At 33.5% G+C, this 20,529-nt stretch overlaps 1 protein-coding gene across 2 annotated transcripts; it reads left to right on the top strand.

Annotated features, from left to right (window-relative positions):
* The first annotated feature begins 420 nt into the window (after positions 1–420).
* Positions 421–19,490, top strand: LOC124352978 (modular serine protease-like). Of its 2 annotated transcripts, none has more exons than XM_046802741.1 (11): positions 421–618; positions 2,859–2,904; positions 3,806–4,056; positions 5,167–5,218; positions 7,620–7,864; positions 8,892–9,107; positions 10,987–11,091; positions 11,744–11,874; positions 13,302–13,469; positions 14,770–14,923; positions 17,153–19,490. In XM_046802741.1, the coding sequence occupies exons 1-11, from the start codon at positions 582–584 to the stop codon at positions 17,410–17,412; spliced, it is 1,665 nt and encodes a 554-aa protein (XP_046658697.1). In that variant the 5' UTR covers positions 421–581; the 3' UTR covers positions 17,413–19,490. The 2 variants fall into 2 exon arrangements, with proteins under 2 accessions (XP_046658697.1, XP_046658696.1); XM_046802740.1 differs by having other exon boundaries at positions 424–618; positions 10,921–11,091.
* The last annotated feature ends 1,039 nt before the right edge of the window (positions 19,491–20,529 follow it).

Here is a 20,529-nt window from a genome sequence, read left to right as displayed (position 1 = left end):
GAACTATACCAGCATACAATTGTGTGTCTTAATTGACTCATTATGCCTAGTTATGAGCTCAGGAGTACAACAATTATCGATATACTATTTCGATAGCACTGAAGATGTTTAAGTAGGCAGAGACAGGAATAATAGATTTAAATTTACTATCTTCTTGAATAACGTAAATAGGCTACACAACTGAAATGTGTAAATGCACACTGCATTTATTATGACTATCACAGCTATGAGCTATGTAGTGATTCAGTTTGTTCTGTAGATATTCTGGTGCGTAATTAAGTAGTTAACTACATGAATACCTGTGAAGTACCGTCTGGAATCGGGAATACGCCTGGATGAATCACATAAAAAATACAAGTTTATGAGAGTGACGTCTGATATTCATATTAATGACGTCAAACGGCCAACCCGAGACCAGATCCAAGGTTTCTCGGCTCAGTCAGGCCTCAGTCACGAGTTGACCGCTGGGTTTCTTTCATAGAGGTTATGTGTGCGGCGGTGGCAACCAGTTCCTGTGATAGCATTATGTTTACAGTGTCGGAACCCGTGTAGTTTTGAGTTCTGCTTTTTTTCTTACTACTATGAATTGTTCTATATATGCTGTTCTCCTGCTATTAGGTAAGTGTACTAGTTATTATTACAAATGCAATTATTGTTTTTTTTTTCAGAGGTAGATACTAGTTGAATTGGTAAATTTCTTCCTGTTAATAACGGAGACTTACTTTGTATAAGTAATTAATCAATACTGAAATTGGTCTGTTATTTCGTTTTTGTTTAGAAAAACAACAATAAATTACAAAGATCTTGATAAAAGAGACTATCTAATATCTGTCATTAACAATGTATTATCTTCTACTATTAAATGATAATAAATTACGTTCCGATACGAAATCATTAAATTAATTGTTTAAAACAATGGGTGAGAAATCATTCATTTTAAAAATATATTTTCTTTTTCTAGCGTACCACTAAGAAGCATAAAGCTTCTATGACAAAATTAATTTGTAAAGAGTTGTTACTGTCAGATAAAAAATAAACAAAACGTTCGACAGTGACGATTCAATATAAATATGAAAGATACAAAACAATATATTACGATAGTAGTAGATCATTTATTAAAACCTTAAGTTTGTTGATTGCATGACATAACTTTACTAATTAGAGTACCAACATTGTTTAAAGTGTTTCTATTTTAAATATTTAGTTGGGTTTCATATGCAAGGCTCGAAACCTGATTCGGAGCTAGTTAATGCTAATATTTATAAAAATGTAAAATTCCACATTTACTGTAAACGTACCCCAGTGGACGTAATACGATTTCACAAATCTTGAGTTGGGTTATTAAATTATTTACTAAAATGTAAGAGGGGAGTTTTGTTTTTGGGTTTAAAAACTCTTAATTGCATAAAATGATTCCCTGTTTATCATGTTTAAATATACATGGCGTGTAAAAATGTCTGGAAACATGCGGATATCTTAACCAATTTTTGTATGCAATAACAATGACATGCCTACATTAGGGGGTGTTATGGAAATAAAACAGGAGCTCGGGAACATTTCCTCATGTAATTGTCAAACTTTAACATGTCATAAATGTGTTCTGGCTTAAAAAAACTATTGGGTGCAAGTTTAATGTTTTTCTTTCAAGAATTCGGAGAGGGGGGTGGCTTGCTTGGCTCCCCATATGCACCCATTTCTTGAACTCAGGCATACGGTTAAACTGCTGGAGGTAAGGATATGATTCTTTTACAGTGTGTATGTGGCATATGTTTGGAGTGAACGGCATATTTATATATGAGAAACATGCAATAACCTTACTTATAATTTCACCACAAGTTGAGTCTCACTGAAAATAATATTTTATACAGTCAGATCTCCTTTTAATCATTTTTAATAATTTTTTCAAGTAAAAATTCGTTACAAACATGTGGTTTTTTAAAATTATTATTCATTTACACACTTTAATGTCCATATTCATATTTTCAGCCCGTTTCCTCTAATCCGATTACATAATTACCTATAATGGCAGGTGGAGTGATTATTTGTGTTGCTTTAAAAAAAGGCAAAGGTCTGTGACTATGTATTTTAAAACTCTTGACTCAGCCAAAATCCGACCTTCCTTTATGGGTCTTGTGGTATGCTTGAGGAGACATCCTGCTTCCGTTTCCGTTATCTCATCTCCTGGCTCGAGCTGAGCGCCTGGTATGCCTATTGAACAAAGTAACGCAACAAAATTATCTATAGAGTGCGCGTCAAACACTCAAAACGTTCAATAGTTAAGTATTCGTATTTCCGTACAATCACTGCCGAAGACATCATCAGATACAACAGAAATAAATAAATCAGCATATCTAAATTTCTTTAAAATGAAATTAAAATATTACGCATTTCAAAGGGTTTTTAATTATTTTTATCTAATGGCATCTCAGCGAACCTCTAAAAATATTGCACAGGAAGTGACTACTTTTTTGCGGGCTATGGATGTATGTTTTGCTAGGGGAAAAACTTCGGTTACATGTCTTTTTAGATAAAATCACAATTATATTATAAATTTAATTTTACGTGTCAAATTTTCTCGTCAGATCTATACAGACTCCCTTTATGATTAATCAAAATCAGATATAATCCTTGAAATTCGTGACACGACATAAATGTCGAGCAAATCTAGTAAAGAACAATTACTTACTTATTAATGACTTATAATAAGTCATTGTAATACAAAATAATAGACGTAATAGTGAAAGATATTGGAATATTCCTTATTCATATCTGTATTTAATCATCCCGTCAATGTCCGTTTCTTCTCAAAGGTTGACTCATCACAATTATTATAACCTCACTTTCTTGTTATGTTACAGCTGTGAGCAGGTCCTCTTTTGTTCATGCTAGTGACACTTCCACAGAGTAAGTAAAGTTTTGTTTTACTTCTCTATAAAGCTACGTTAATTCAGTAGCAAGTACACTTGCGAGGGAACTTATGTGAACAAAGATAAGCATTTTAATCGCGGTAACTGTCGCAAGTACTTACGAGAGCTGCATCGCTAGTTGCAAGAACCATCGCAATGTAAAATTTGTTCACACATCTAACCTTCTTTGACTAAGTAGATCAGTGTCTTTCGGGTTATGGGTCTGATGACGGAACATGGTCACCAGAGGAAGCGTCTTCATAGAGTTCACTTTATACAATGTGTGACGAGCAGGAGGAAACTGCTCTTTTGATTGTTCTGCAATAGCAAGGGAGAGGTATGCCATTTTTGGTAGTTTGGACAAGGGTGGTGAATTTCCCCAGGAGGAACTGGTCGGTTGTTTTCGGCGGTTTGTAGATTTGCTGAAACCGTAGTCTGGTCGGCCTCATGGTGTGCTGCCGGAATACGCAAAAGACTCTTGAGGCTTAAGTGCAAGGCAATAGGCTGCCCCATAGAAAAAGAAGAGACGCAATGAATATGTTAACATCATATATTCTTTAGCTAGAGATGTAACATAGTAACACATTGACCGCAGTTAATGCACTTTACTACTATACTGGCTGTTTTAAAGTCGGAATATGGCCCATGTCACAAAGGTGTTAATGATTTTTCAAGGAGGAAATAACAAGAAAGTGATTGAAAATACAAAAGTAAATTACAATTTACATTTAAAATTTATAAAAGTAAACATGGAATTGGAGTAGTAGGTGTGCTTTATTAGGTTCTTTTGTCAATTACTACTATTTTCAAAATAATAAGAGATTTGTAAAGAGACCAACAATTAATTGGAATTAGATACAATGTCGTGTCACTCATATATACATTTTTTTATAATCCAGGACTCCTGATCCTGAAGCAAGAGAATGTATCCTGCCTGCATTCCCCCAAAATGGTAATTATACATTTCCAAAGTGTGAGGGCAGCAACACCTTACAGTCCCACTGCTCAGGGACCCCTGGTACCTCGGTCCCTCCGTACTGGCTTCTGGCATACACTTGTCACCAGGGATACCACCTGCCACAAGAGCTCCAAGTCTACCACTCTCGCTGTCTCCACGGACTATGGGCTCCAATTCCTCCAGTTTGCTTGGGTATGTATGTAGGAAATAGTAGCTTTTGGCTGTGAAAATTCTAACCTCATACTGAGGCTGGCAGGGTGAATAGATATTTTGGTTTTGAGGTTTATAAATTGTTACCCTCATAGCACTCCAGAGTTGGAATATTATTCCAACTATGATTGATTTGAGAAAGGTTTCTAGGTAATTAATACACTGAAGACATGAATGTAGCCAGGAAAAAAATTTGGGGGCCTAGACAACTGATATTTTCTCGTAGTGAACAGAGAGTAAGGCCACATTTTGTTAGCTCCAAATTGGCCAAAAAAATGTGAAAATGTTGGGGGTGTCCGGATCTCTTGGATCCCCTCGCTGGCTACATGCTAGACTGGGAACTTTCTGAACTATTTGTATCTCAGAGGTTGCTTTAAGACTAAAATATTTGACTTCAAAGTGAAGTCATAGGAGGATGCACTTCATTCATTTAATACATTTAATTTACTGGAGCTACCATTTAGGTTATAATTTATATTGGTGCTGAATGAACAGTATATCGAGATTTATTGTAAATACAGTATACAAATCCAAAATAAATTCAAACCTCATAATTTTGTAGACACTGACAGAATAAAAAACGGGTGATAAAGTTTAGATCACAATTGAAGACTTAGCTCAGAAAATAACTTATACAGTTAATCAAATTTAAATTTATTTATTTTGATCTTTAGACATATTTATCTCATCTCTTGTTCATATTTTCTATACAAGTGTTTGTAACTAAGGTAATTTACATCACAATCTAAACCTGAACAGCCTACTGAGACTAGTAGCTAGAACTCAACAGAATTTGTTATGTTGTGTTAGGTCCCATCAGTGGGAGTACTAGGCCTAACCACTGTATCATGCTTTAAAAAGTTGTTTCAATGAAATTGGTGTGCTTGATTTTTCTGTGATTTGTTTGTTATTAAGAATTTAACAATTCATTAATTAATAATAACTCACTACGTTCCATTATCCCCATTGCTTTGTACTTAAGGCAAAACAGAGATAAATAAGTTTCATAAAATGCATAGTTTCTTAGAAAGCAAGACTATAGTTACTTGTATTTATTGCATATTTATGAACTGTGTTATATTTTTTTTACAGATGAAAAGGTAACAAATTTTATCAGTGATGCCTACAAGCCAAAGTCCACCAGGTAACTGCTCTAGATATGATTCTCTTATTCAACTATTTATATAGAACTAATAGTTGCTATTGAAAATCATTGAAAATTATGGAAACAAAATCTTATTATTTAAATTAAAGTTTTAGTTCAGTCTTTAGCTCTGTAGATTTGATCCTTCTTGACAGTATAAGTGAGTCAGTGGGTACAGTAAGACATAGAAAGGTATTCTTTCTTTGGTACTTTCTGATTAAACGGAGGCCATCGATAATAAATGGGATTCAGCAACTTTGGGTGAGCAGTTACACAATAAACACTAATGGTTAGGATAGTTTGGTTAATCGAAATCGCCTAACAACATCAGCCGCAGCGTGCTTTGAATAAGTGGCCTCCGTTTAATCAGAATGAACCCTTTCTTCCTTAACACTCAAACCAATATCACATACAGAATAATAGGTAAACAGGTCACCAGCAGAGAGAAAAGCACTTGTATAAAACCCACTAAAATTATGCAAGTTTTTTTATACTAAAAGCAATCAACTTGTGAACCGATTGTATCCACTAGTGTAATGCAATTGACCACAAAGCAGCTTATTTGAAAATATCATATGCATATACAAATACAAAGTTATCAAATTATACAGTGTAATACTAAATACTGTCAACAGGTGTACAAAATCATCACTAAAAACATTTCTTATAATAAAAATTGAAACTCAGATATGGTTTGTCAATGAGTGAAGGTTAGTAACCTTTGAGCTTATAAAATTATATCATATCCATTACAAAGTATTTATGAGTCAAAAAGGGTATGGGTTGGAGGTTTGATTGGGCAAGAGAATAACCCCATTAGTTAAAGGTTAAGTAGTAAATAAGTAGAGTGTACATTACATTTTTTTAGAGATACACAGTCAAATGGAAGTACTATTAAATTAGTTTTTTTAGGATAGTCGAAAACATCCATAATATTTTTGTGATGTTGCTGTTAATAATTATTTTGATTAGAAGTATTGTAGGTAAAAGTAACAATGATTAATGTAAGTTTGCCCCCTTCAGGTTTTATAAAGAAAAATAATGATAATGTATTCACCAGTTATTAATAATGTTAACGTTCTTAAAAGAAAAAAACTTACATAGATCTAAAGGGTAGGAAGAAGCCATACAACATTTGGTTGAAACAATCTAATTAATATTTCGAGTAGCAATAGGCCTACTCCATTAAAGTAAATTATAAATCTAAAGGCTATGAAACATTGCATTTCATGTCATAAAGGTTAGAGGCCTTGACGTAGAAAACAAAATGGTACTCTAACTGTGATTCATGCGTGGGGGACGTATAATATTTCTCTTCTAATAATCTTGTAGAAGGTGCAGTCATGTCTATGTAATGTTACTTAAATTTAGTTTAGAAAGCAGATGGAGCAAGGAGAAACTATGAGAAAGAGATTGTACATCAATACCATTTATTTAAACTTTGTTATTAGCAATGGATGATTTGAAAGAATAATAGGATTTCGGAGATTTGCCATTGTTACATGTTACACGAAGTTACACATAATTTTTTGTAACATGTAACGATGGCAAATGTTCGAAATCCTACTCCCTATTCAATACCATTTAGTTTGTAATTTTTTCTTCATGTTGATCTTTGTATAACGTAGCTATGGTGGGAAGGGTTGATTCAATGTGAATGTTGAGTTAAGCTCCAGTTCACATACCTCTTAGTGCAGTGTCTGGAATCTGACGCTGTGACAGACTTGACTCCCGGATTCTGGAGTCTTGTTTGCTAGAAGAGATTAAATAAAAGCAACAAAGAAGTTCATAATGAACTTTTTACATCATTTCGACATCAGAGGCACCTAGACTACGAAATATAGTGTAATCTGGGTTAAGAGTTCATCACATTGTGTCGTCAAGTGCACAATTGAGTGCACTACGATGTTTGAGACACGACCTCTAAGCATGGTGGAGCAACCAAGTTTTCAACACATAATGTAGCTTTGATGTGAAAGGGTTAATCTTAATATATTAATTAATTATTTTAAGTTTAATGTGAATGTTGAGTTTAGCTCCACTCACTTTTCTCTTAATGCAGCATCCGGAATCTGATGCTGCGTTCATTTTGAGCTTCTTTGTCGCTGAATATTTTTGGATCTCTTCAGATGAACATGACTCCAGATTCCATGATTCAAGTCTTTTACAGCATAAAAATGAACAAAGCGTCAGATTCTAGACACAGCACTAAGAAAAAAGTGAACTGGAGCTAAATTCAACATTCTCATTTTCATCTTATCAGAAAGGTGCTTATCTAAATATAAAGACACAACCAGAAATATTAAAAGCAGTACTGTAATAACCTGTTGCTTAAAAATCTAATTTTAATTTATGCAAAATAGTAGAATAGTTTTTGAGAACTGGGATGTCTTGTCTGCAGTAAGCCAGTGCCAGGGGGATGTGTGCTGCCTAGACCACCCCAACATGGTCATTACTTTGCATTCTGTACGGGAAGCTCCCAGAGTGACCCAGCATGTGCCAACACTCCAGGGACTCCTGTGCCCCCCGGCTGGACAATCACATACTCCTGTGACTCTGGCTATTCCAAGGTGGTTAAAAACGGACGTGCTCAATATGCTCGCTGCACCAACGGCGACTGGGATATGAAACCTCCTCTATGTATAAGTTAGTAATTATATATTTACCCGAGTATTTGTATTCATTTCAACGGTATTAGCATTTTGCAGAAAATTGTAATAGTAAGAAATTAATTAAATAGAATTAAAGAATTAATTAAACAAGAGAGTATAACAAGGGAGAGTGCATGTGGGTGTTCCTCTGTTTTTATGTTCACACTAATGTGAAGAGAAAAACTCAGCTGTATTCTTGAAAGCAGAGATTTAAATGTTGAAAAAGTCGACTTCTGTAGAGATTACACTGCCGACTCTCTGTACCCTGGCCATTGCACTGTTCTGGCTGCCGCAGGCTCACTAAAAGCTCCTGGGGGCCTGGTTCCAGTAGGCACTTGCAGGTCGATTCTGTCAAGCAGTTGTGGACAGTTGATGAGGGATTTCAAGATCTGGTACAAGAACAGGGGATCCTGAATCCTTCTTCAAGCATCCACCGACACCAAGTTTATGTCAACTGTCATCTCTCCAACTGGAACATCTCTGTATCGAAGGCCCTGTCGCTCTTGCGAATTTGTCCTGTATGTGTTGGAGGGCACTGATTTGACCAACTTGGAAAGGTGACCATGCAACTGTCAAGAACTCTAATATTTGGCTGATGAGGAGCAGTATATAACTTTGAGGGCTCTGCTACTGGATATGCCTATTGTGGTCCCAGTTAAAAACCCCAGAAGACGGGTGGCTTGGTTCACCACATCATCAATTTGTGTTCCTTGGGAAAGATCAGTTGTGAGAAGCAAACCAATGGAGTCAACTCTTTCAACGGGGCTGTCTAGAAGCTTCCACTGGAAATCAAGGCCAATTTCCCTCCTCCTGAAAGAGACTATGAAACTCTTCTTGACATTGACAGCCATGTAGTTCTCCCGATACCAAGTCTCTAGCTTCACAATGTCCTCTTGAAGGGTAACACAGTTGTCTTCACTAAATAGATGTAATTGCTGATCATAAGTGCGTGCTTAGATCTATGTTTTAACATTCTAGTTTGTAAACTATTTATTGTAATTCATCAGTGTTCTTATTTTCAGAGGAGTGTCCACCATTAGAGTCAAAGAACCAGGAGTTCCGATGTTTCCATGGGCCAGAAGAGGTGGACTGTAGCAAGCCTATGATGCCTGGAACGATTGCCAGTCACAGGTGCACAAAGCAGTTGTTATGGTCTCGAGACCCCCAGGATTCAGCACACTTACCTGCCTGTACTGCTGAGGGTGAATGGACCTACTTACCCCCACTCTGCCAGCCGAGTATGTACTACCATTTACTTACAGCTCAATACTCAAAATGAAACTTACCTTGCGTCTGTTCAACTTTAAAACATTTAAGAGCAATTTTTCAATTAAGATCCAATCAAAATTAAAAGAAAATATGAAAGTGTTCATATTAATGCTGAAAAGTTATCAAACAATTTATAAAACTTTAAATACATTTTAGAATGTTTACATTGGAGATGACCTTTTGAAATATTAGTGAACTACCAAACTGCTAAGTAACATAGAAATAATGTTGCTGTTCTTTAACTGAGCAGTCATCGGTTCAATTCGCTTGAGACAAATAAAAATTTGTAAGTGGGTTTGGAACAAAATTCAGAAAAAAGTTTTAATATGATCAGTTAAAATTGGAGCAGAAATCCATTAGTAGGATTGTTAATCAAACCCTTAGCTCAGTAGCATATCTAGGATCTGAGTTTGGAGGACCAAATCTCAAATTCATCTCAAAATGTTCTATAGGAAAGGGGAAGGTAGATCGACCTCTTGTAATTTTATATCAGGATATTGAATGCTTAGAGAATATAGAGCAAAATTTTGAGGAACGGGTTAATAGGTTTTACTGAATTAAAACGGTTTCTCCACCAGACTATAGTCAATGTCTGTAGTCTATAGACTAAGATAATATATCCATATTTACTGTTTTATTGTGTAGATTTAGTATAGTAGTAATATAACAAGCTTATATTAAAATAGGGTTTTGATTAAATAACTAAATGATGACTATTCTGATGTTTTGATGTACCAAGACAAGAACGTAGCCAGAAAAAAAGTTTGGGAGGGGTCAAGACAGCTTCTTCCGTAGTGGTAGTGGACATTTTGTTCCTTAAAAAGTACTTGACCCGTCTCTTTGTTGAGAATGATCTTTTAGTAGTACATGTCAGTAATACTGAATTATTTAAATAATAATAATCATAAAAACATTGACAGTTTGGGAGGGGGGGGTTCGAACCCCTTGAACCCCTTCACTGGCTACGTCTTAAGACTACCTGAGAATTGAGTGGAATTTGTGCCCGCACAAATTTATCAATCCTAAACAAATATATTTGTTTTATTTCAATCTTAAAACTTAAAAATGATCAATTTGATTCAATAATGATTTTAAATTAGTAAAAATATATTTTCAACTGAGGATTTAAACATTTTTCTCAAATTGATAGGTATGGAAACTGCTCCTTTTGATTTTGAAACTTTCCCCTAGCAGGATCCTGGCAGTCTTTTTAGTAATTGTTAGTAAATAGTAATGCGTGCAGCAGTGTCTTTCATCTTTTGAATATGAAGTTGATTTCCAGCTATAAACAGCTGTTTATATATCTCTTTGTAGTTATACCACCACTGAGCAGGGAAAATTTGTATCATGAATGCTAGAGGAGGAGAAGCTGTTTCCCTTTGCCAAATATTATGGTATCAGTACTATCTTGCCAAGGTGCTTTGCCAGAACATTTGTGGCTGGATCTTATTGTATAAGGCAGTTGATAGAATTAATTAAGTTTACTCTCGCTTTGTCACTCTCGCTTGAGAGTTGTAGTTTAGTTTTTGGTCATACCGAATCATGGAAATGGAGGGAAATTTAGAATTAGAAGCTGCATACATTTTTTTCTGCCAAGTAATTTTAATTAGTTACAGTTGCTACAGAAGGCGTCAGAATATTTTCATAATTGGGAAAAGATGCAATCAGATTGTTTTGTTTCTGGTAGTAAGCTTATACATGGGGGGGGGGGGAAACTGTTACACATGTCATTAATTGTTTTAATAATATGCTGTACTAACATATAAATGTACTTTACTTCAGCTTGTGGAATGTCCCTGATAAACGGCAGTAATCCAGGAATCATTGATGGTGATCCATCACCTCTAGGTAACTTTCCTTGGCATGCTGGCATCTACCACAGAGAGCCAAACAACGGTGGCTGGGAACAGTTTTGTGGAGGATCTCTGATCAGGCCAAATGTGATAGTTACAGGTAAACAAAATACTGATAATCCACAATTAAATAGTAGTTATAATCACAAAGTTTTGGATTCTAACCCTCCCACGTAAATAAAGAAAGGAACAAGAAATTTATATATATGGATGTCTTACATTTTAGTCTAATTTAATTTTTTTTTTGTAAAACATTAATTAAGCAAAATAATTTTATAAACTTAATTTACACATCTCCATTAATTTAAAATGACCTGAAACTACAAGAAGTTTCATCTTAATTCTGTATTGTCACTAAATTTTTAGGGTATTTCTTCTTTAAAAAATAATTTTTAAAAAAGGTGGTTTAAAAAGTGAAATTTCAAAAATTAGTCATCCTTAAAATTATTAAGATATGTATTTTTCTACCAAATTAGTTTTACAGGGCTAAAAAGTGGCATTATGTCACTCAAACATTTCAAAACTTATTATTGGCAATAATAAATTGTGTTTTGAGGCACTCAGTCCTAGAAAGTAAAAATAATAATAACATTTTGTTAACCGAACCAAAAATGCCTACAAAACAAACTTTCCCTCACAGTCTTTACACTTATGATAACTTAATTTCTCAACCAAATTTTACGTTAGTAAAGCCTTTATATAATCTTGACATATTAATGAGGATTACAATAAATGAATTTATATGATTGTAGCCGCTTACTGTGTTGTGAAGGAAAGTAAAGATCGCTCAATACAACTCATGGATCCTAAGAACATTCGAGTAGCACTTGGAAAGTATTACAGAGACTGGAACAGATTTGAACCAACAGAAATCAAGAGGGAGGTGAGTCACTTGTAATTAAGAGCACATGAGGATCAGATTGTATCTGGTGTTTTGAATAGTTTTTCATGCCAACTTCTTGGGCTATACAACATAATAGTTCTTTTGTGCTGCAGAAATATACTATATTTATCATTATTCAATGGTTTACAATCCAGATTGTGCAACAATTAAACATATTAACCCTCATATTAGCCATCAACTAGAATTGGTTAATATGTTAAAACTATATTCTTATTTGCCAATGATATAAAAATTTTTTAATTTTCAAAAAAATTGATTGCTTTGCATTTTTTGACAATTTTATACTTCTATAATAATGTATTTTCCATTAATTGGCTATTTTGCTTTATAGTAAAAGTTCTTTTGATTTGAATTAGGAAACCCAAAAGTTACAAATTTTCAACAAATACATGTTACAAGAATAAACTATTTATTATAACTTTTATCTGTGAGGAAAAAAGTTACAAGTTTAGTTTCTTTTATAAAATCACACACTTTTTCATTAAGCTTTAAAAAAATTATATGTAACAAGTATAATTTTGAGTAAAAACAAAATATTTCACATCAATTTAAAGAAACCTATGCAAACCAGCCAAAATAGGCCTGCCAGCACAGACTAGTGATGGGAAGAATGGGTCTTGGGATGATCCGACTCATTCGGATTAGATCACTGAAATGAACAACTGGCTCATGAGCCAGATCTTCTGATCATTCAGATAACTGACGTCACTCACTCTGTCGGCTCGATCAGACCATGGAATAAACCAATTAAAATTAAACAATTAATTTAGTAAATTATTTTATCTTGATTCAATCAATAGTTAAAATAATCAATTTTGCTTTTATCAATAAAAATATAATGTAAAAATTAATTTAGTTGTTTTTCCTTTTGTGTACCACGAAATGTAACTGATACAAAAATCATCATTAATGATATCTGTATTGTAAAATAAATGTTAATGGTTCAAAGGCTTTGTACATGAAATACAATAGTTTTCAATGGGGTGTAACTGTTGTCCATAATAAATTCAGATTTTAAACAGTTTACTTCTGCTTAGCAGATCACTCAGATCATAAAGAACTTCGAGAACCGAAGAATGTTAAACTCTCAGCTCAGACTCGGATTGCGATGGTTTGTTCAATCAAGAGTCGGCTCACCAAATGAACCGACTCATCTCATCACATGATCTGACGGATTTCAGATCAATTCATGACCCGGATCAGTGAGCCGGTTCACTCATGATCTGCGCATCACTAGCACAGACAAACAGATGACCAGGTCTAGGGTTAATATCATGTTCATAAAAATGTTTATCAATTTGAAGGTAGACTTTATCTCATAGTAGTTCATCAATATGGTAAACCCAAATCTGATGTTATGGCGTGGAACATCACTCTTGATTTAAGTGCTGTAATTTGTCCCCAAGGTGATAAAAGTCAAAGTGCCATCAGGCTACCGAGGCACCAGTACCAACTTTGAGTTTGACATCGCCCTCCTGCTCCTCAGTGAGAATGTGCCCACGAGTGCAACAGTGATGACAGTTTGTCTCAACTCCTCTGCAGTTCAACACCTGACCAACTACAAGCTGGGATATGTAAGACAATTTACTTATTAATAGTAAAGTTGTGGAAAATCTAAACCGAACATAACGCTTTAAGGTGGTGCAAACAATTTTTGGTTGGAAAAGTATTTTTTAATTTTAAATTCATGGTCATTTAAGGTAACTCCCCTGAATACAGAAAATATAGAAACACTTTTTCTCAAGAAATCATTCCACAAGACATTTACAGTAGGACATGAATTGTTTCATCAAGCCCAAATAAAAACAAGCTCGAAGGACTTGCCAAAAATTCTAGTTCAACATAAATAGCTTAGTCAGTTCTTTTTCACAACTGTTTCTCTACTTCATCAATCCATGCCTGATTTTCTATACTTTTCCTCTCACCCATGTACAGACTGCTTTATCTGGTTTACTGGTTTTGTTTGACCAATGAAAATCAACATTGCCAGGATACACATATTAACACAACTAGTCTAGGTTATGTTGCCTCTTGCCTTTACTTCAATAAAAATGGGTTTTATTTTGATTTATTTAATTAATTTTAGCTAATAAATTGATTTGATATATTTCAATGTATTTTTATTTATTTAGAACCATTATATAGTACTACAAAAACACTTGAGAATTAAATTAAACAGGACCATGTTCCAGGTAGAGGTTTTACAAAACCATATTACTACCACTTGGGCCCAATAGGTTTTGTACCTGGATTATGCGAAGGCCTTTGATAGGCTTGTTCACCCAATACTTGTTGAAAGTCTAAAGGGTTTTGGCATACTGGGTTCTCTGCTGAACTGCTTCTAGTCATACTTGTCCGACAGGAGGCTCATTATGAAGTTCGCATTGTGTAAGTCCAGGTCAATCATTGTGATGTCAGGTGTCCCACAACGTTCATTATTGGGTCCATTCTCTACAATCTTTTTATTAACGATCTACCAAAGTATATTGGTTGTTGAAGCCAAGATACTCACAGAGGTTGATCTGCCATCCATTTTTGGAGATAAATCAAAAATACAAAACAAGATACAGAAAATTTAAAACTATAGCACAATCAAGATTAGAATTTTGTAAATAGAAATCAACTTATATGGACATAATATTTTTTTATAAAACTTCCACAGGCAATACAACTTATTAAAGATAAAATAAAATTCGAAAAAGCACTAAAGAAAAAATTACTTGACAGCCCCCTTTATTCTGTAAACGACTTTTTTGAAATACAATTGTAAAATATATTTAATTTAAGTCATATATTTAAGTAAGTCACATATTATTAAATCATTTGTGTTTTTTTCTTTTTTTATTTAAATGGCATTATTCTGTCCTGCTACAGATAACAGGATGGGGTAACTCTGAACACTTGGAGCCCAGTGACACAGTGTTGTATTGTTCTTGGCCCTTCCAGGACTACCAATCTTGCTTCTACAACATGGTCAAGAACAAGAAAGGTTACATTTCTGCTGACAAATTTTGTGGTGGAGTTGAAGGTACATAATTTAATTTAACTCTACAAATCTTAAGCTTCGCAATCACAACTATCCACACCAAAATTAAGAGCGAACTGAGTTAGCTGCTGCTGCCCTAACATCTGAGGCCTTTTAGCTTTTAATATGGAGCTAAAGTTTAAAACTATACTATAAGTAAGAACCCAAATCCATAAATGCTTCAGTTCAGAGACTTAGATTATAGTTATAGATGCTAATGAATCGTTACAAATATGATTATCACTTAACACATTGTATTTTTTTATAATTTATATTCAGTATAGATTTTCCTGTAATAAACTCTCCAATTACAAACCATTACCATTAACAAATAATCGAAATAAATTGCTAATGTAACTTTTAATTATTTATAGTTGTTAATTATTTTTATCTCTTTTACTAGCTGTTACCTGTGACTTCACATAATTTTCTTAATCAAACTCCTTATAATACTTATTAAATGCACTTATGAAGTAATATGATGGAGTCCTATGATATTTTTCATGTTTGAGTAGAGTTTAACCTGACTCTTATATCATGTTTTGCATGTGTATGAACATTTCTGGCTCTTACAGCTGAGTCTCCCTTGTTGCCTCGATCAAAAATACAAATACGTAGATCTTGGAAACCTACTTCGGTCAAAGAGCTTTTATTCAATCCTTGTCATGTACTTCTGGTTTAAGGTATGTTCAGTGCCATAGTAGAGTTTGCCTTTTTGTCTCGATGATGAAAAAACATGTTCATACGTAGGACTGGGAAGCTTATTACATCCTAGGGGAAAATCCTACCTTCTTCCTGTATAAGGGGAAAATCTTTATTAAATTCATGCAACTTTCCAAAATAATCATTTGTAATGTTTAGCGTCGGGAAGTCTTATTGTTCTTCAGACTGTAGTCTGGGAACGAACAGATTGTCGAGGTATGTTAGTGTTCATTTCTCTGTTTTTCCTTAAGCCACTGTTTGAATGCTATATCACAATGCTTAGGAAGCCCACTAGTCAGGAGTACTGTACGTGAAAACATTCACAGATTTGTTCATTAAGGTTGGTTTTATAACCTTAACGAACATTAAGTTTAAATAGTATTTACAATGCATTATATGTTTTAAATTCATCATTGGTGCAATCTGGAGGAAAATTGAAATATTCATGACGTTTCAACCTATTTGTAAAACTTCATCTAAAAGTTTCAACAACTGTTCAGTGTCAGTTACATTTGAATCATAAAACATAAATACCACAATTTTTCAGAATTATGGAATATTCCAAGTGACTTTTCTTATCTTTCTCTTCTTATAAACATTTTAAGGATTTTAACGAATATTTTACAAAAAGAATTAGCCAAATTTGTTTAGTTGAATTAGCCATCCTTAATATTACTGCTTAATAACACATTTTTATTTCTAAGAAGATTATATTATTAATAACTATAACTTATTTATAATTATTGAAGAATCTCCAAGAATCTTCACATAATTATATTTTTAACAATCCTTTAGCTTGAGACACTAAAATTCAAGTTTCTAAAGTGAAAATTTATGGATTTGAAATGAGTTCCTATTTATAACGCAGTTTTAATAAATGTAATTATGAAACTTACAGGATTTTTTTATAGCATGGTAGGTATGTCACAAGAGATAAACTACTAAATAGCTGGATTCTTTGTATTTGTTCAGTTTTCTAATTATTTGTAAAATAAATATAGTAAAGCAAAAAGGCCTCACAAAAGGTTATATTTACTTGAATGCCTTAGCTGATCAGGGGGAAATAGGCCATAAAATAATGCCATACTTGACTACATAAATTGAAATAATACAAAACCCTGGAAAAATTTTATTGGAGTATTAAATATTAATTACACTGCAAAGTTATTTGTTTAACAACTTAGAAAACAAATATCAATTTTAAAAAGTTTTAAACAAAAGTAGATTTTAAAACTAATGGAATTTTTAAAAGATTTCAATAAGGTTTTTTCCTAGAAAACTTTCTATCCTAACTGAAAAATTATCTCTATACAGAACAACACTAAAAAGTCACCAAAGATTTATGATAAGGGTATTTTAAAATAGACTATAACAGTTTTAATGATGTTTCTAATCTAGAGAATATTTTTCTTGGACTATATTATTTCTTTCCTATCCTAATTAGTTTCTATAGTGTACTCAGTACTCATACAGTAATCTATTTGTTTTTCTCTGTTATTTTCGGTAACTAACAAATTATTATGTGTCCAGTTCGTGCTGCTGCAAGAAAATCTATCGGTGGAAGTTTTTCGTTTGTTGTGAACAACAAGCATTACATCTCCGGCATCCTGAGCTCACAAGTGGTGCGAAGGGAAGAGGTAGAGTATCTGCGAGATATCAGCTACCCAGTGTTCACCAACATCACACACCCGACTCATCGGCAATGGATAGAGGAGACCATTTGCGAGTGGACAGCAGCTCCTATTTTGCCACATAAGATTCTTTTACAACCAGAGTGTTCCAACTTTTAATGAAAATTCTAGACATTGAAATAAATATTTCAGTAACACTAATGACTTAAAAATAACACTGCCATATCTTGAGCTGGCTACTTAAATATGATTTAGGTAAAGATCTTACTCAATATCGATATTAGACCTCATTAACTCAATGAGCACTTATTAGGGAATGGTTCCATGATGGCTGGGTTGGTTTCAAACACACTGTTTCAAAGAACTTACTCCTCCATGATTATTGGAATGGTGCTAAATACCTCATCACAAAACTGTTTAGTTCAGTCCCAACTACAGCTTTAAGTCAAAGTCAAGAATATATTTATTACATTATAAGTAAAGTGTCACAGTATTAATGAATAGTTAAAAAGTCGTTTTACAATTGTAATAAAAAAATTTGTTTTTGATACAGCGGTTTATGGTCAATCTTGCAGCCGGTTCTTCAGGTATCGGATGAGGAGCTGCATGTTGCTATTCTTCAATACATCTGGAAAGGTGTTCCACATCTTGGCACCAATACAACTTGTTTTCTTTTCTGTGGAAATAAGTCGATGCACAGGTAGCGAGTAGTTGTTTGCGTATCTGCTGTTTTAATTGTGAATTTGCAATCCACTTGGGTTATTGTCTCCAGAATTTACAGGTTGACCACGTGAGAATCTTTGATTATTGCAAGGGTCTTCTAAAGGTTTCTCTGGGCTGCAGATTACACAAAACCAAAATTGCCTGTTTTTGAAGAACAAGAATGTGTTGCATGTTTGCCGCTGTAGTGCTGCTCCAGACTGCAATCCCGTATTAAATGCTTGATACACTGTTTTAGCTGTCACTAAATTACTTGAATTCTTCATTTGTATTATTACAAATAGGCCTTTACTTAATTTATTGTAGAGTGAGTTGTTGTATGCTGTCCATGAGAGTTTTTCATCTAGTGTTAAGCCAAGGTATTTTGTACTTGCGACATTGTCAGGTAGTCTTCTGGTATTCTTGCTTTACCTACCCAGGATTAGTTGCTTGGTTTTACTTTCGTTCACAACAAGATCATTGTGATGGCAGTATTGTATTGCCATGTTTAGGGCAATATAGCTGTCTATTTCAAGTTCATCAGCTCTTGGTCTACCACGCAGTAGTACTGTGTCACCAGCACACATTGCCATTTCACTATAGTCTTGCATGTACACTGGGAAGTTATTTGTGAATCATATGAAAAGAACTGGTCCTAGGACTGACCCTTGCGGGACTCCTTGTGAGATTTGTCTTTTTCGAGTTGACTTTTTTAGTTTTTTTCCATTTTTACATGTGTTAATTCTATTCAACCAGTTGGCTTCTATTGGTTAGGTAACTGGAGAACCATGACTGCAGTCCCATATACTCCTAGGGTGGTAAATTTCTTTAGTACATAGTCATGGTCTAGGCAATCAAAAGCTTTGCTGTAGTCTAGCAGTCTTTTTACAGAACTCTTCAATAATGGCTGGAAAAGTCACAAATACTGCATCACAGAACTTTTCCAATGATGAGTGGCTTGGTCTCTATATATCACACCATTGTACAGTTCCATGACAGCTGTTCATGGAATAACACATGCTGGTCCAAATGCCACATAGTGAAATGATTCTATGATGAAATTGTAATATGTTTTCTAACCCTATTAGACACTTGTGTTATATTAATATAGCACAATAAATGAAACCAAAAAACTTATACACTTGCATTAGTGCCACTTCACAGTTGCTAGTAATCCAACTTTTTTTGTGGCTTTAAAGATCTTCTAATGCGCTAAGTTATTACATCTTTTAATACGATAAATTATTTTTAATTTTACTATTATTTAGTGTTATTTACTGTGTTATTCACTTTTTAGTGTAAAATGGAATGTAGTATGTTTGTTTATATAGTAATTTAATTTCAAATATAGGTAACTTTTTCTCTGTGTACCTTATTAAATATTTCCTAAAGATTTTACATGAATAACTGAGACTGTCAGTGAGCTACATATTTAAAACTTATAAGATTGTTACACTTACAGGAACAAATGGAATAACAAATATTTTAAGCAATTTTTAACATTACATGAACAAAATAAAGAAATGTTTACCTAAAAATATGTGTTTTATTAACAAAGCACCCTTTAAGGTAGCAATTATTATAATTGATAAGTGGTAAAAGTAAAAACAAATTTTAGTGACATATTTTATTGAAACACAATAAATGTCAACGTTAAACTAGTGTTTGGTAAATGTGCTGTACCATAGCGTCAAAGGAAACTCATAATTTTATGTACCAAAATAAATTAAATGGTTTGAATTCATCACTACTGCCATCTACAGTTAAAGTTAGACAAATGAATGAATGAATTTATTCCAGCAAAGAGAGATAATACATAATTACAAAAATGTTTTGTGCATATAAATATTTGGACACGTAAAAAAATAAATATCTTAGCATCACCGTAATATAAAAACAAAATAACTTTAAATTAAATTAAAAAATACTTTTCATAACATATTAAATACACATTTCTTAGCCTCAGGATGAATGAATGAATGAATTATTTTATTTCTATCAAGATTTGACAGACACCACACACAGGAACAGAAAAGATACATGAAATAATTATTATTATTAATCTAAAGGAACAAATAAAAGTAACAGTAAAGGAACATTCTTTATATATATATATATACCTGTATTAATGGTCTATGGCCTAACAGAACGTGTTCGCTAGGCTAACTATACTCTTGTCTAGCGCGTGGCATTAACCGCAGTGCCTACCGAATATTGCTCAGTTATACTATCAGACGTTGATGTTCTGCTTTTTAACTAAAAAAATGGATTCTCTGAAAATGCATAGTATATTTTACTGAAACTACTAATATCAATCTGTTATTGTTATCTCTAACTTTCATATATGGATAAATACCTGTATATCATTATTCTTATTTCTGTATTCTTCTTACAAAATATGCAGTGGCTTCTACACTTACAAAATGAGCTGAATAAGAATTGTATCCCATTTAAAGTTACTAACAATACGTGGACTCCTAATTGTATTAATCAGTTGTAGGGTTAATTATTTCTTTGTATAAAATAGTATTTATTCCTATCGTTTCTTAGATTAGCTACAAACAATTATGGAATGGA

This window comes from Homalodisca vitripennis, chromosome 1 (genome assembly GCF_021130785.1).
Source record: "Homalodisca vitripennis isolate AUS2020 chromosome 1, UT_GWSS_2.1, whole genome shotgun sequence".
In the NCBI taxonomy this organism is placed as follows: domain Eukaryota; kingdom Metazoa; phylum Arthropoda; class Insecta; order Hemiptera; family Cicadellidae; genus Homalodisca; species Homalodisca vitripennis.
The sequence above is the reverse complement of the archived record's forward strand: the minus strand, read 5'-3'. Positions and strand labels throughout refer to the sequence as shown.